The 15,767-nt window shown below is 50.9% G+C and overlaps 1 protein-coding gene across 1 annotated transcript; it reads right to left on the bottom strand.

Annotated features, from left to right (window-relative positions):
* Positions 1 to 62: 62 nt before the first annotated feature.
* LOC311193651 (vitamin D3 hydroxylase-associated protein-like) lies at positions 63 to 9,834 on the bottom strand (the record flags this gene model as incomplete). The annotated part of the gene is made up of 15 exons (XM_084266553.1): positions 63 to 584; positions 1,137 to 1,282; positions 1,543 to 1,651; positions 2,107 to 2,146; positions 2,603 to 2,646; positions 3,051 to 3,150; positions 3,330 to 3,427; positions 4,317 to 4,442; positions 5,477 to 5,601; positions 5,821 to 5,861; positions 6,332 to 6,538; positions 6,923 to 7,056; positions 7,748 to 7,891; positions 8,224 to 8,337; positions 9,625 to 9,834. 15 exons carry the CDS (start codon positions 9,832 to 9,834, stop codon positions 459 to 461), a joined length of 1,764 nt encoding a protein of 587 aa, XP_084122679.1. The 3' UTR covers positions 63 to 458.
* Between the last annotated feature and the right edge of the window lie 5,933 nt (positions 9,835 to 15,767).

Genomic DNA, 15,767 nt, shown 5'->3' with positions numbered 1-15,767 from the left:
TGATAAGAGTTGCTTAAAAGCCGCATTTTTATTTTTTGGGAGAAGAACACAGTGATGGGGAGACAGGGCTGTGGTCCTTACATGGCATCCCACAACTACATCCATTTGCCAGCAAGAAAACACTCCCGAGCGTTGGTAATCCTGTTCCCTTGGCATTGCTGTGCTCCTGCAAGAGGCAGCATGGACGAAAATGAAGGTGAACCCCTGTCCCCATCTGTCCTTCCAGGGAGGTGCAGTTGAGAGATTTATCTTGACTGAGCCCCACTTAAGCTGGTCCTGCCTCTCAGTTCCTTATGGGGTTGTGCTTACTGGCAGGGTGGAGGGCTGGGAATTAAATGGCTTTTCCTTCCTCTCTCCCTCCCCGCTGTAACCTTGGCGCTTCCAATCGCAGAGGAGAAGCTGTGCAGCACCGTGCCTCCTGCCTGGCTGCTGGCCCCGCAGACATGGGGCCCCAGAGGCTATGCTGCTCTCTTCCCACGGCTGAGGGTCTCCACCTCCTTCATCAACCGGAGACACAGCTCCTCCTGCCACGGCAAAGCCACACACTGCACGGCCACCGGCAGCCCCACAGCTCCTGCCACGGCCTGTGGTGGGAACACGAGTGGTGAGGGGTTACCTGGGGTGTGGGGGGGTGTAACTCAGACCTCTAGCAGCTTTTGGAAACTTGGTTCAGGCAGGTGGCTCGTTCTGGAGAGCGGGGAGATCGGGGGCTGAGCCTTTGCCACCAAGCAGAATTGCACCCTGGGGCAGACTGAAGGCTCTTGCTGCTTGTGGGATAGAATGGGTTGCCAAATCTTGGGCAGCTTGTTTAAGACCACCCCCCACCCCCAGCCAGCTCTGCTTTGAGCTCTCTTGCAGACAGGTCACTGTGCAGCACTCTGGGCTGTGGCTGTCACAAGGACCTACTCCAAAGGAGCCTATAATCCACCCTGGGGGTGCTCCCCCAGTCCCTGCCTAATCCTTGGTGATTTAGTTTCTGGGGGTTGGGGAGAAAAGGGATTTGTAAGAGGTATAAAAGGATGAGGTGGGGTTTCTCACCCTGTGCCCACATTGATGGAGCTCTTTAGGAGCCCCTGATTTCAGTGAAGTTATTACTTAAACATCCATCAGCAGTCTGCCACTTTCATGGCACATACCTCTTTCAGTGTCCAGTCCCAGGGGTCATCACAGCATCCTTGGTAAAGCTTTAGCTCTTCCTCATCAGCTTCTGTCACGGTGCTGACGGGTACAACCCCAGCAGGGAAGTTCAAGACATTGTACAGCATCGTGGAGGAGATGGCAGCTGAGAGAAGCAGAGGAGAGAATGCAGGTAGTCACAGCCTCCTGTTTTCCTCCTAACTGACGCATCCCATGTTCACTGAAACTCCTGAGAACCAGCCGCTGCTGCTGGCAGGAGAGGTTGTGCAGGGCAAGGAAGTTCTACTGCAAGAAACAACTGCCACCAGATGACTTCATGCACGTGTCTGTCACCCATCTGCTCAGATAGCTTTATGCTAGGTCACAACCACTGTGGTCCCCTGGGAATCCCCCAGGCTCACTTACTGAGGAGTTTGCCAGGGTAGCCCGTGGTGAAGGCAGGCCCCAGGACAGGGCACAGCACAACGTCCAGCTGGAGATCCCTCCACCGGGCGATGAACTCGGTGCGGTATGCCTTGGGGAGGAGAGGGGAGATGACATGGAGGCAACTTCCACACCTGGAGCATCTCAGCTTCCTGAGGGTATGCACCAGGCTCTGGCATGGCCAAGGAGGCAGTGGCAGACAGCTGTGCTCAAAGGAAGAGGCGGGGGAGCGTGTAAGCATCTGCCCCCACAGCATGTGGCCAGGATTTTGGAAGGTCCCTCTTTAACCGTCCCTGCCCCCAGAAAGCAATCGTTCTGGGACCGTCAAACGTGGGCGGTTGGGAATGTGGACAACCAATGAAGTCCCAGCTGGGTTGAGCCTAAAGCCCATCTGCCTCATTCCTGTTTCTTTCATGCCTTTACCCCACCTTGTCCCCTCCCCAGCACCCTCCTGCACAACCCCTTTCCAAACTGGTGACCCTCTGACCTTGCCATAAAGCCTCAACTTGTAGCCAGATGCCAGAGAGAAAAGTCCTCAGCACGTACCTCTATTTGATGGTGGTGATTCCACATCTCCTTCACTGACCTGCAAGGGGAAATTGTAGTAACATTTTTAAACTCTGAGGGGAAGAGGAATTGCTTAAATAATCCTCCAGGCTCACTCCGGTGATTTCAGCGCCTACTTAAAACAACACATCTTTCACAATATGTCTAGAGTTTCCTTTGGCCTTCAGCCAGAGCAATTCAGCAACAAATATCTGGAAGAGAGAAGGTTTCTCTTGTGAGAAGCTTGTCTCGGTACTTGTCTCCGCCGCAGCCTTCCGGTATGACCTTATCCACCCAAGTCCGTCGCTCCTTTCAGGATATTGCTGCAACACTGGGCAGATGTGTTCCTCAAGGCTTAAGCCATGTCCAGGATGCATGGACAGCCCCTGCAGAGACCAGGTCATCAATCCAGTTCCTCCCACCACTGCCATGGACACTTAAGAGGAGAAAGCACCGTTCATTTTCACAGACATCCCCGGGGATGATGCCATCTTACCTCATTCCACCCAAGGCACTCAAATAGTCAGCCAGGCGAGGAAACTGGAAAGGCAAAAGGTGCCCATGAAGGGGTGGTGTTTGGGTGGCCTCCAACACAAGGACAGAGCTTCAACCTCAAGTCCCTGTGCTGCAGTAATCACAGTGCATGAATCTCTTCACACGCTGTTCATGTCCAAACCAGGCACTGCTAGGCCCAGCCTTTGAAGAACCACTTGCTGCCGATTCTGCACTAATCTTTTACGGCTCTTGGCTGCTCCTCTCATTTCCCTCTGCACTGGATAAATCCCAGGAGGGGTCTAGCAAAGACCTTCCAAAGTGATAGCATGTGCCCTGAGCTGAAATCCCAGTGCTTCTAGTTAAGGGTGTCTCTTGGTACCACCACGCTTTCAAGCATCTCAAGGCCTTGCTGACACCACTCTGCCTGGCGCCTGAGGCCAGGGACTCACCAGAGGTTTAAGAATCAGAGCCAGCAGCTTCTTCCCCAGCCTTGGGATCTTGCAGCTGTTCACCTGTGGTTTCAAGCTTGGATCTACGATACCTCCTGTGCTGAGAGATGACAAGAGGCAGGGATCATGCCTGAGAGGCCTTTTGCCCTTTCTCAGAAACCTGAGTATCTCCTGTTTGGGGTGGGAGAGGTGGTCTTATTTTGCCTGTGCATTCATTGTGCTCATGGGCATGATGATGGAGGTGTTTCACACCACTGCTTGCAGAGGGCTTCTACTTACAACAAGTCCAACCACACACGGCCTCCATCAGCAAAAAATGTCTTCAGAAACAATTCATTCATGACATAGTGGATCCGTGGTGGAGAAAAGGGCACCAGCTGCACCAAAACACAAGATTAAGTGGCAACCTGAGGATGTGAATAATTTCCAAGGTCTGACTGGATATACTTCAGAGGCAAAACAGCACCTCCCTGGGCCCCACACTTTATCAGCCCAGGCATCTCCCTGTGGGATTATTCCTCCCTGAGGACCATTTGGCTCAGCTCCAAGATCTCCTATCTGTGTGACCTGTTTTAGGGAACCTGCTTTGGTGGAGGGAGGGGGGCAGACATGATGATCTCTGGAGGTCCCTTCCAACCCCTACAGGTCTGTGAGTCTGTGAATCTCTTCAGAGCTCTTTCCTCCTCCTTCCTGCTCTGGGCAGTCACTGAGCCAGAAACTGCACCAGTCTCCTGCCTGTCCTGGCAGAATCCGCATCTCTCAGACATGAACTCACTTGGCTGTGAAGAGCACCACTAGCATGTTTACATGGGGAGGGAAAGGCATTTTCCAGTCCCAGGTCGCACAGTGGTCCAGGAAGGACAGAGGGCTCCATTGACATTGGAGACAAAGGAGGAAAACACCTCTCGGAAAACTGCTGGGAAGGACACACCTAGAAAATGCTGGGGCAGCCTTCCAGGGTCAAATGAAGAACTGTATGGATGCTGCTATCTGGTGGGAACCACAGTCAGGACAAGCAGAGGCAGATTCATTACATCCTTGACCCCCTGAAGGCACAAGCTTGCTAATTGCTGGTGCTGTTTCCCCATGAGGTGTGTGTCTGCACTGTGTTATGTGGCTGTAGTAACTTCATCTCCTACCTCTGGTAGGTCACTTATTCCACAACTGAGCTCAGGAGCTGTGTCTGCTTTCTGAAGGGGGACTTGAGCAGTGAGAAGCAAAGCTGAGGACACCTTGGGGAGAGGAGAGTGGGGTTGTTGTGCTCACCTGGTGCCCGGCAGCCTGCAGAGCTCCCCTGGTTTCCTGCACGGCTCGCCGCATGCAAGGGGGCAGCAGGAAGTAGCCATCTGTGTCGTAGTACCCGACCCGCAGAGGAGCGGAGCTGGAGTACACCTGGAGCAAAGAACCACCATGTGAAGGTTTCCAACCCTGCTGGGGGTAGGACAGCCCCATGCTGAAGCCCCCTGCAGAAGGGGATGAAACCTCCAGATATCTGGCAGTAACTAATTTCCTGGTTTGCTGCTTGTAGTTCCCCATTAGTTCCCCTTTCCAAATGTCCACCCTGCCTTTTCCTCCAGCCTCCCCTTCGTCCCTTCCAATAGAAGGGATTAATGTTTATATCTGATCAATATTTATAAATATCTGAAGTGTGGGAGACAGAGGGAAATGGCCAGCCTCTTCTCAGTGGTCTGTGGGGACAGGACAAGGGGCAATGGCTGCAAGTTGGAGCACAGGAAGTTCTGCACCAACATGCAGAAGAACTTTTACACAGTGAGGGTGACAAAGTCCTGGGACAGGCTGCCCAGGGGGTTGTGGAATCTTCTTCTCTGGACATATTCAAGACCCATCTGGATGCCGACCTGTACAACCTGTCCTAGGGAACGTGCTTTGGCAGGGGGGTTGGACTTGATGATCCCTGGAGGTCCCTTCCAACCCCTACAATTCTGTGATTCTGTGAGAACACAGCCACTCAAGACTGGTAAATTCCATCACTGGTACAAAGAATAGAGGTGGACACCCTATCCTTTGTAACCCCCGAAGTTTATCTGCTGCAGAGGGAAAGGAAAAGTCCTCAGTCAAGAGGTTTGCTGCAGGAGTTTCTGGTCCTGTCTCATCTTCCCCTGCAAATCTCTGGCCTTTTTGCTCCTGCTATTGCCTCCCTCCACACTCTTTTCTGGGGTCTCTCAGTCTGATAAACTACATGCCAACTGAGATGGCAGAAAGGACTAACATATTTTAAGGATTAACCTATTTTTATGTTAACTTATTAACCCTTTTTCTCCTAGTAATTACGAATTGTGCCCTCAAAGAGAGTTAACGAGTCCCTGGAAACGGATACTGTAAGGATAACCGGACCCTTAAAGAATCCACACATTGAGCATGCAGCACCCCCAAAAGACCCAGGTCTTGCTGAATTAAGGACTTACCCCCTCATTGAAGGGGATGGGGGGCACGGTGGGGTCCAGCCAGAACATCTCCTCGCAGAGCAGCGCCTTCATGCACAGGGCCAGGCTGTCCACATCCCTCGCCATCGGCCCCAGCGCGCAAGGAACTGGATTGGGATGAGAGCAAACATCCACGTTAAGCAAATGGGTGTGCCAAGCACTGGTCTGCATGGCCACATTGGCTGCAAGGGATGATCAGGCAACGAGGTGAGATGTTTCAGATGGTCTCTGGTTAGGTCTTTCCTACCTCTGGCTCTCCTCAGGCCTATAGGATGACATAGGACTCTTCACAGAGTATAGAGAAAAGCAATTAAAAATTCACATACCTGCCAGGATCCCACTGGCTGGGCTACCCACTCCTGACAGGCTGTAGGAGAAATAAAACCAGGATATTACTGTTTCAGATACTGAGGTATTCCCAGGAGGTCTGGAAAACGTGGTGGGATCTTCAGTTCAGGATCCACAGCAGAAGGAAGTTCTTGAAAGTATTTGAGTTGAGAAAGGGAAAATTTTTTTCAAAATGAAATTAAACCCCCCCCCAAACCTAAATGCCAGCAAACCTCAGATTTTGTTTAATAAAAGATGCTCCATTTTGGTGTCCTTTAACCATTTTAGCCCAGTTTTCCTTTTAACTCCAGCTCAGATTTGCAATGACAACACTGCCTTTTCCAACCAAAACCTAACAACGCTTCTCCCTGGGAGAGGCTTTGAGCAAAGCCAGCCAGCCCTCAAAAAACTGTCTTCTCTTTTCTCCTGGGCACCTGCTGAGCACCTTGGCCCTTCTGCTGGCAATCAGTGGCTCCTTGCAGGGTGGGGAGGGCAGACTCCAGCACCTACCTGAGCCTTTCAGCTGTGGGTTTGAGCCCGCACAGCCCGCAGAAGCTGGATGGCAGGCGGATGCTGCCACCGATGTCTGAGCCGATGCCCAGGATGGAGCCTCCCCCTGCAATGAGAGCTCCCTCCCCTCCCGAGGAGCCCCCAGGGCTCTTCTGGGGGTTGAGAGGGTTCAGGGTCTGGCCGAAGATGGGATTGCTGCAGTCATAGCTGGGAAGAAGAAAACAAGCAAGCAGACTGTCAGGAACAATTTAATGACTTGAGATTCTTGGCTCTCCCTTGCAGTGAGCTTACATGGCATAGCCAACCCCATCCTTGCATCCCATAAATCCCTAGGGACATGGCTTATTTCCATAAGCCTCCTCTCTCCCTCCCACACATAAGTGTGCTTGATTTCTGTTATATCATGGTAGGATTATTTCCTCATAGTCTTATCTGAAAGCTATTTTCAGTTGAACTGAGATTGTTGGCAGCTGATGGGAGGGGGACTCATCTAGGCAATGTCTCAGGAGGCAGGAAGGAGCCTGTCCCAGGGCTACAGGTTTTAGCTTCAGGACAACAACCAGCGGGAAGATTTCTAATGATGTATGTTACTTGAAGAGGGATTGTGGCACGTTGGTCATGGCAAATGGGATGGCCCCCTGCTTCTTCAAAACCTTGACTAGGACGCTGTCCTCCTGCACCGGAGGGCCCAGGCATTGCACAAGTCCACAGGTCACCAGGTGTCCCTGCAGATAGCAGAAGCGACAACAGCCACAGTCAGTGCAGTTCCCCTGAAGTTTTGGAAGGATCGTCTAGTATCTCCTTTGGGAGAGAGACACTGGATGTTCAGGTTGGGAATATACATCCCTGGCAAACACAGTGTGATTCCTTTCCAGTCACCTGTGGTGTACAGAGCTTGCTTTGGGCTTAGAGCCGTCTTAACTCTGTTGGTAAGTCAACATGGAGGAGACTGCCTAAGAAATGCAGCTCAGGAGTGTGCGGTCAGTCCTCATCAGGGCTTGTCTGTGAGGGGGTCCCTGGTGCACCTCATGGACAGGCCCTTTGCTAAGGGTCTCAGTGGGCAGACTACAGCACAAGGATTTGAGGTTAAAGGTTCCTGCTACTAACTACTTTCTAGAAGCTGAGCTGTGTTCTTATCCCTGATACTGCAAACCTCTGAGTAGAAGTCTGAGTTACGGCCCAAACCACCATGTTGTATAACTGTTCACACCCTGGGATTTTTTGCTGATGGAGGCTTCTAACTGCCAGTGTTGGACCCACAATGAAATGTGGGGCTGCAGGCTCAGACCCACCCAGGTGTCCTGTGGTGTAAGCAGGGAGGGATTAGGCTCCTTCCCCATTCTCTGTGTCCCACCACTTCAACTCCCAGCCCAGCTCATGATGTGTCAGACACTTCATGGACACAAAGAGAAGCACCTTGTGGCTGATGTGATCCTTGATGCTGACAGGGATGCCATAGAGCAGCCCTTTCTCCTTCTGCTGTTGAATTTCCTGGAGCTGCTCCTCACACTCTGGGATAAAATGTCGCAAGCAGTTCGTCTGCTGGGTCACTGCCAGGGCCTTTGCCGGATATATGGAGGAATGGGGTTAGCTAAGAACAGTGTCATTACACAGCTGCATTTAGCAGCTACCTGGATCTCCAGAACAAGGACTAGTGGCTTGCCATGAGTGGTAACCCCCCTCCCCAGAGCATCCCACCTCAAAGGACTTTGCTGGGATGGCTCTGACCCAGGAGACAGAGATATCTCTGCCTTTTCATATCTTTCTCCTGTTCTGTATTAATGACTTGTCATAATCACCAACTCCAACAAGTCTTTTCAGCCACCAACCCACACACCATGGCATGGAGAGCCATAAGTCATGTGCCCATCACACTGCCGACAGGCACTCACCTTCTCTAAGTAGGTATAGAGGACAGTCCTGGGGGACAGACACCCTTCCCGTAGTCTCCTAGTGAGTTCCAGCAGGGGCAGGGACAGGATGGCATCCATCTGGTCATGAGGGACCTGCAAGGAGAAGATGAAGGGGATGCCAGGACAGCAACTTCAGTTACTATTCGGCTCAGGGGCAATAAGTCTCTTAAGTTTTGCCAGCATTATCAACAGACCTTGCTGGAAAGGTGAGCCAGACCTTATGCTGCTGAGTGCTTCATCCTGCATTTGGATGTCATGAACACAATGCAAACACATAAGTCCAAACATCAGGACCTTCCTCCCGGCACCGTGGGACTGACTTGACCACTGAATAAGGGGTAATCTCAGCTGAACAAGCACAGGTCTGGGCAGAAGTTACCAAAGCCCTTGTGCACGAGTCTCAGGCCAGCCCTTCACCCCTCAGAACAGGGGGAAACAGTGTGGGTCAGCCCGGTCTGAGGACAAACATCTAATAGCTCAAGATCAGCAAACTGCAAAGTCATCAGGAGGGACTCACGGGTGGGTAAGGTCTACTTGGGTGAAGAAGACTGGAAGTTCTTAGTGCCACCAGCTTTTTTTTTTTCTTGAGGTTTTATATCTTATTTATAGATATATATATTTAAGAAAAAAGGTTGTAAAGATATGTACTGCTTGAGCAGGTGTGCTTTATCTCCAGATATGTTACCTGTGTAAACATGGACTGGTTTAACCAGTACCTACTCGGAAGTGAATGGAGCATGAAGGAAAGGTGGTTAGAAATCAGTGTTGCAGTAGGAATCCAGTATCACATCCATGCTGACTGGGGACCCTGCCTTATTTATCCCCATGTTGTGTCCTGGTTGCTCCCAGGGGACACCGAATGACCTGTGCTTCATTAGTGTTAAGTTTGGCCAAGTGTACTCTGGGCAGCCTGCTGGGAATCCTAGTGAAAGCTTTTGAAGACTCCCCAGGGGCCATCCAGAAGCCAGGTTTTAGAGACAAAGACACAGGGGTGTGGACAGATGTGTAAATTTAGAGATAGGAAGAGGAAAAAGCTTTCTTGCTTCTACTCATAAAGGCAAGAGGCATCTCTAGATCCCAAAGTGGGCTTTGGATAAATGAAGGTCCAGTGCTTCACCACCTGTGTTGTCCAAAGCCTCTTCCCAGTGAGTAATTCACAGCTCCCTGGCTGTAGACTCTTACCACATCTCATCCAGCTTGAAGATAGTAGTGATCTCCCTTCCTCTCAAGGCAGCCTTTCCTCTTGCTAAGGGCTGCTGGCACATCTTCCCTGGACTCCTTGTTATAAAAGCTATGGAGGCATGAGCTGGAAGGAGGAGCTGAAGAACAACATCAGCAGACACCCTGGTGGGACTCATACCCCCCAGAAGGATGGGTTACCTGCTCCCTGAACTGCTGGACAGCCTTTGCCATTTTCTTCACACCCTCATCCCGGGTCCTCTGAGCCTCTTCCATTTTCTTCTGGATCTGCCTTTTGCTCAGCCATTTCCAGACCACCAGGGCTGCCGCTGAGCCACAGAGGAGAGCGAGGGCAGCACAAGGATCCACCTCCCTCTCTGGCAGGAGCTGCCTCAGCTGCTGCTGGATCATAATGACCTTCTGGTCTCCAGGAATGGAGTGAGAAAGAAAAGCAAGGCAGGAGCAGAAGACCTTGCCTGCCTCCCCAGACCTGTCCCTCCTCCCAGCCCACTGTCATGGGTCAGCAAAGAGTTTGTAGGTTCAAAGCTGACCCCTGCAAAGCTGTCTTCAGTGGAGCGTGCAGTGGAGAATAATTGACTGGGAAAAGGAAAAGGTGAAGTTTGTCCAGTGAACTTTGGGGTGTCTGGTTTATAGGGGCTTTCTGGGCTGCAGGAAGTTCTCCACTGGGGAGGAAGGGCTGTGGGATCAGCTGAACAAAAGAAGTGAGGAAATAGCTGCTGTCATATTTCCTATGGAGCCTCAGAGGACAATAGGAGAAGGGGAAAAAACAGATTGAAATCACAAGACTTCCCCGCACAGGGACAGGGAATGGTGTAAAAGGATACGTAGCTGTGGGGTACCCACTTGCTCACCAAACCCCTTAGCTTATGCTGCCATGGTGGTCAGAGGCTATTTCAGGAGTCCCATGGCCTGGGGCTCAGCACTGCCATGATGCCCATATACACCAGGAAAGGCTCTTCCACCCCCTGACAGAGCATGCTGGCATTGCCTTAGGAGTGGAAAACCCCACAGAATTGCAGATCAGAAGCAAACTATTTCCAGCAGACACTGGGACAGCTAGCGTGCGAGGCTTTTCCAGCACAGAGGCCTCTCTCTGCAACTACACAGGAAGCATGTGCTGAGCTGAAGGCAACAAGCCAGCCAACATCAGCCCCCTAACAAATGCCATGATCTGCCTCTGATCTTCCCTCCTGGTTTTGGATGGTGGGTTCTCCTATGGGTTCCACCTAGAAAGAGTGGGGCTTTGGCAGCTAGATTGTGTGTTACAAAACTGCAAGGTTGCACAGGATGGCAGAAGGCCAAGAACCTAATCCTGCTCCAACAGACTGCGGAACTGCATGTGGAAAGGGAGGTGAAGAGCCTTTTCCCGTCAGGGCTAGGCAGCACTCTAACACTTGCTTTGTCATCCATTGTCATGTCCAGTCTAAGTGGTTATAAAAATTCAACTGTTGTTTTCCGTAACCATTTGTGTCAGTCAGCCTCTTCTTCTCAACTGGGAAGTTTATGAAGGACTCTGAAAAGCATTGGCTTGGGCACCCTCTGAGAAACAGCCTGGCACTGACAGCAATTGCCATGGGGTAACAAATTAAGCTGGCCTTTTACTGTGTTCCCTTGCTCAGGGGATGTCTCCACAGCTCAGGCACTGCTGGTTTTAGGAGAGCAGCAGCACAGGGACATGCCCACAGCCCATCCAGCTCCCATCCTTGCAATGCTCTGTCCTGCCCTTTAGACACTTGGCAAATGTTTAACAGACACAGTCAGCCATGTCCAGCTTGATGTGGCCTTGCAAAGGGCAGGTTATCAGCAGGCATAGCAGTGTTTCCAGGTGGCCAGAGGCTCCTGAGGAAGTCTCTTTCCCCTAACAACGCTAGGCCATCTCCACCTCCTTTGTGAACCAGAGGTACAGCTTTTCCTGCCACTGCAAGGCCACAGGTGGCATAGCCATGAGCAGCCCCACAGCTTCTACTGCGGCCTGCAGAAGGCATGCAGGCATGGCGAGCCATGGAGGGAGTGGGGGTTGAATCCACCCTCAGCACTGGGATGGTTTTGAAGTCAGAGCCTGTTTTGCACCCTCCAAGTAGACCTGCTGAGGCACTCCAAGAGCCATATGGAACTGAAGAGTCGGCGCCACAGAGGGGAGCTCACAGAGGTGGCTGGGCTGGGTCATGGTGGGTGGCCCACATCCAGGCAAAGGGGGACAAAGCATGGGAGAAAAGTCGGCTGAGAAGGACACCACTGTCTCCATGGGGAAACTGAGGCAGGAAAATCAAGGGATATCCCAAATCAAATCTCAACTCCGTAGCAGAAGAGACAGACCTGTCTGACTCCCAGGTCGGTGTTCACTCTTCCACATTGCAGGGCTGCACACTGAGCAACAAACTGTTTTTCTCGCCTGAATGGATCCAGGCCCAAGGTCAAACTCACTGTGGAGTTAAGATGGAAGCCTCTTCCCTTTGCACAAGAAGGGTCTCAGAGCCTGTAGCAGCCGCTCTGGGATTTCATCACAGTATCCACGACATCTCCTTCACTTTGGGCCATCACAGAAAGCGGGCAGTTAGACCAAATCAGATGGGCCTTTCCTGTCCCCAGCATGAGCTTGCAAAACCAAAGCTGTGCTGACTTGCTGTTGTCAGTGACTTCAGCTCTCAAGCAGCCTGGATTTTAACAGAAATTTTCAATAGTTAAACTGCCTCCCCTCTAAATTGTTAATAAATATTTTGAAGTCTGCTTTGACTCCACTGTGATTGAAATGACGAAGAACAAGTCCTGACAGTTGTGTCTCATGTTCATTTTGGTTTTTGGAACCAAATGCTTTTGGTTGTGATGCACTTTTCCAAAACAGTTTACAAGCGAGGTATGTTAGCTATGCTGCTCTGAAAGAATTTTAAAAGACATTTCACAAAATGCTGAATTCAAAGTGAAATGGGCTGGTCCCCTCTGGAGAAGTCGTTCCAGTTGGCTCAGAGGGCTGAAAAAAATATTTTCTGGGAACTCTCCAGTTTCTGACTCATTTCAGCCTGGAATATGTATTGGGAGCATGAGACTTTCCTCAACTCCAATCCAACTCCACCAACACTCACAGAACATAACAGCTGGTAAGAAACTTGCTGCTACTTAATTTGCACCTTTCTAACCACTGAGGACATCAGTTGAGAGGTGAGGGTCTCTTTCTATCAACCCTTTTTCATGTTGGTGAGCCAGGACCGTGCTGGCTCTTCCCAAGTAAACTACAATAGGATGGGGAGAGAGACCTCCCATTCCAACCCTCACACCTCTGGCAGCGGGAGCTGCTTTCTCTCCTGACCATCCCATCTTCTTTCCCACTTTTGTGGGCATTCCACTATCTTCCTTGGTCCTTTCCACAACCAAGTGGCTTGTACAGATCCTACTTACAGTTTCTTCAGCAAGGAAGAGACACCATCGGCAGAGATGCTGCAGAGAGTTGTGAGTTCTTCACCAGAAGTCCAGGAGCATTCCTACTTCTTCCATCATGCTCAGTGTCTTGCACAGGTCTGACCCCACCAAGTAACAGCAGAGACTTCAACAGCTGATGGTGAAGGACTGGGATGTTCTCAGCTGCTCCATGGATGGGTGCAAAGCTTACAGCAGGAGGTACTGGTCTTACCATGGGCAAGCAGGGCAAGTGAGGAGCCAGGTGACTTTAGAGCGAAGTCAGGACAGTAATGGGGGAAAAAAAAAGGATGAATAGAGCAGATTGAGGCTGTGCTTGGAGAAACAAGGATCTGTGCAGCTAACAGCTGTTTCAGAAAGATGTACTAACCCTATTCTTGTGTAAAAAACCCACTGTTACTTCAGCTACCTCCTCCCTTGAAACTTGTTGGAAATGAAAGTCTGGGACCCTGGGAGCACAGGTGTTTTTAGTGCTCTCTGCCCCTTCCTGTCACAGAGAGCTCCATTTGCTATGGATGTTGTAAGGGACTGATTGACCTGTCCTAACAACTCATGTTCTGCCAGTATGGGTTCTGCTGGAGAGTTTTATTTGCTCCCGATGTTGTGACTATACAAAGTCTAACCTGCAAAGTAAAGAAAACAAAGCCCTGCAAAATAAGGTAATACTAGTATAAGAATAATAAATAACAAACCTGGGTTAACTGATGACTCAGCCTCGCTCAGTTATTTAACTGCCCAGCCAGTGAAACCCGGGATGAGTAGAACAGATTTCAGTTCTTAGTGAAACTACCCCAGCAAAGACCGCAGCCAGGATATTGTGCTAGAGATGAGAGAAACAGGTGCAGACAAAGCCCTTTTGGCCCAAGCAGTGTTACTACCTAATTCTCTGAGACAGACTAAAGCCTGGACTTCAGTCAGAGCCAGGTGGCTGGACAAGCACTCTGCAAACACACGCTGCAGGTCTCTGAGGGGCTGCACAGCCCTGAGCCAACAGCTTCTGGGGAAGGGGCTGCAGAGGGGCTCACAACACAGTGGGGCTGTGCTGGTGGGTGTGAGAAGGAGCCAACATTCTCTCACCAGCCCAGGGGAGGTCTGGAGGAAGAACTCTCCTGGAGACCTAAAGTTATGCCTTACAAAAGGGTCTTTCCCTCCCTGAGTTGCAGTGCCTGAGCTGGCCAGGCTGCTCTCAGCCTCACCCTCTCCACTTTTCCTCCACGTTCTTGCAGCAGTGCCAACTGACACGATGGATAACCTGCCTCAAGAAAGACCCTGAATTTCACTCAGCAAGGTTCTTTGCTCTCTGCCAAGCTGAGGCTCTTGGGTGGTCTTTAAATTCCTAAACAGACTCCTACAGCTGGTCCAAACCTGTATCTTGTCTCCCCGATGCCTTTTCCACCTTCTTCTGGACCTGTTCTCACATCATCCACCTCAGTGCCAGGAAAGCTCCAGCTAAGCTGCAGACCAGGGCTGAAAGCACCCATATGCTCTGCTTCAGTATCTGCAGGATAGTAGTGAGGACATACATCCCTTCGGGTGCTGTGGGATGCTGAGATCTAGTGGCTGGCAGGAAAGGGGAGTGTGGAAGCAACAGTAAATCCCTTCCAGATCCACCCACAAAGAGCAGCTGGAATGCAGAGCACAAGCATGCATGGGGAAATTCCTTTTAGAAATAGGACCCTCTCACTTTGTTCAGACTTGCAAAGATGTGGAGGGGTAGAGGAGCAAAGGATGCTGTTCTTTCCCTGAAGAACAAGGTCTGTGCATGTCCAGGCCTCCCAGTGCTCTTCCTAGCCAGGAGGACCACCTGGAGAGGTTACCTCTCTTATGGTCAGCTCCTATCTTCCCTAGAGGACAGCTAAATATGCTTTCCTCCTGCTCTGAGATAGTCACTGTAATTTTGCAGCCTTCCATCAGGCAGGGGCTCTGTGGCTGGTGCCACCCAGCAGCAACCTTGCAGGGACAGGGTGTCTTCTGGGAGCAGCACTGTGCTGTGGATCTCCTCCCTGTTCCATGCTGAACAGAGGGTGGTGAGCCAAACAGAGGAGCCAGAACTCACTCTGTGACTCAGACCTGCTTGTGACCATGGGGCAGCTGCTAGATGACTGCAGCATCCTTCCAGAGCCCCAGGGAGGCAGATAAATAACAAGAGTGGTGTCACCCCTTGGCTCCTGTGGATCTTTCTCCCCGTTGGGGAAATACTGCCTCCAGCCCCAGCGCTTGGAGAAGGCACAGATCATCACTAACACTGATGCCTCATTTCAAGGCACACTTGCTCATTCAAAGCATTTCAGTCTCCTTCATCACCCCCCACCTTCCCTTCCTGCCCCTTCCTTTACCGTGAGAGCGAAGAACACATTGAGAAACTGCACACAATTGTCACGGTAACACCGGAAACACCAAACCGCACGAACAGTCTAAACCCAGCCACAACAATGCTTAAACTCAGGCTTCCCTGAGTTCTTATCAGCAATTGAAAAAAAAACAAAACCCAAAACCCTAAAAAACATTACAAACCCACAACCAACCTCCAGCAACCGTCTTCTACCATTGCTTAACTGGAAGAAACACTGAGGAACCAGAGGAAGGCAGGAAGGCAGGAAGACAGCCCATTCACCATTTCACACAGCTTATGCTTAGACAAAGACAATTCAGCTTTCTGCTACTCACTGCACAGTTAAACCAGGGAGCTCACTGGCACTGGTGTGAAGATCGAGTAAAGGAACTCAGGAAGGGCTCCCCCCGCCCAGCTTCACAAAGGAGACCTTTCTTAGCAGATACTAAAAATGCTGGGCTGATTGCAAGTCTTTATCAGAAAATCTTAGACAACCAGTGTCAGAGCCAGAGAGGGGATCCTGCCTTTACTGGGCTATACTCTCCCACAAACATCTGCTCCTGCCCACAGACAGCATTAC

This window comes from Gallinula chloropus (assembly GCF_964237585.1).
Source record: "Gallinula chloropus genome assembly, chromosome: 6".
NCBI lineage: Eukaryota > Metazoa > Chordata > Aves > Gruiformes > Rallidae > Gallinula > Gallinula chloropus.
This window is presented reverse-complemented; position numbering and strand designations above follow the sequence as displayed.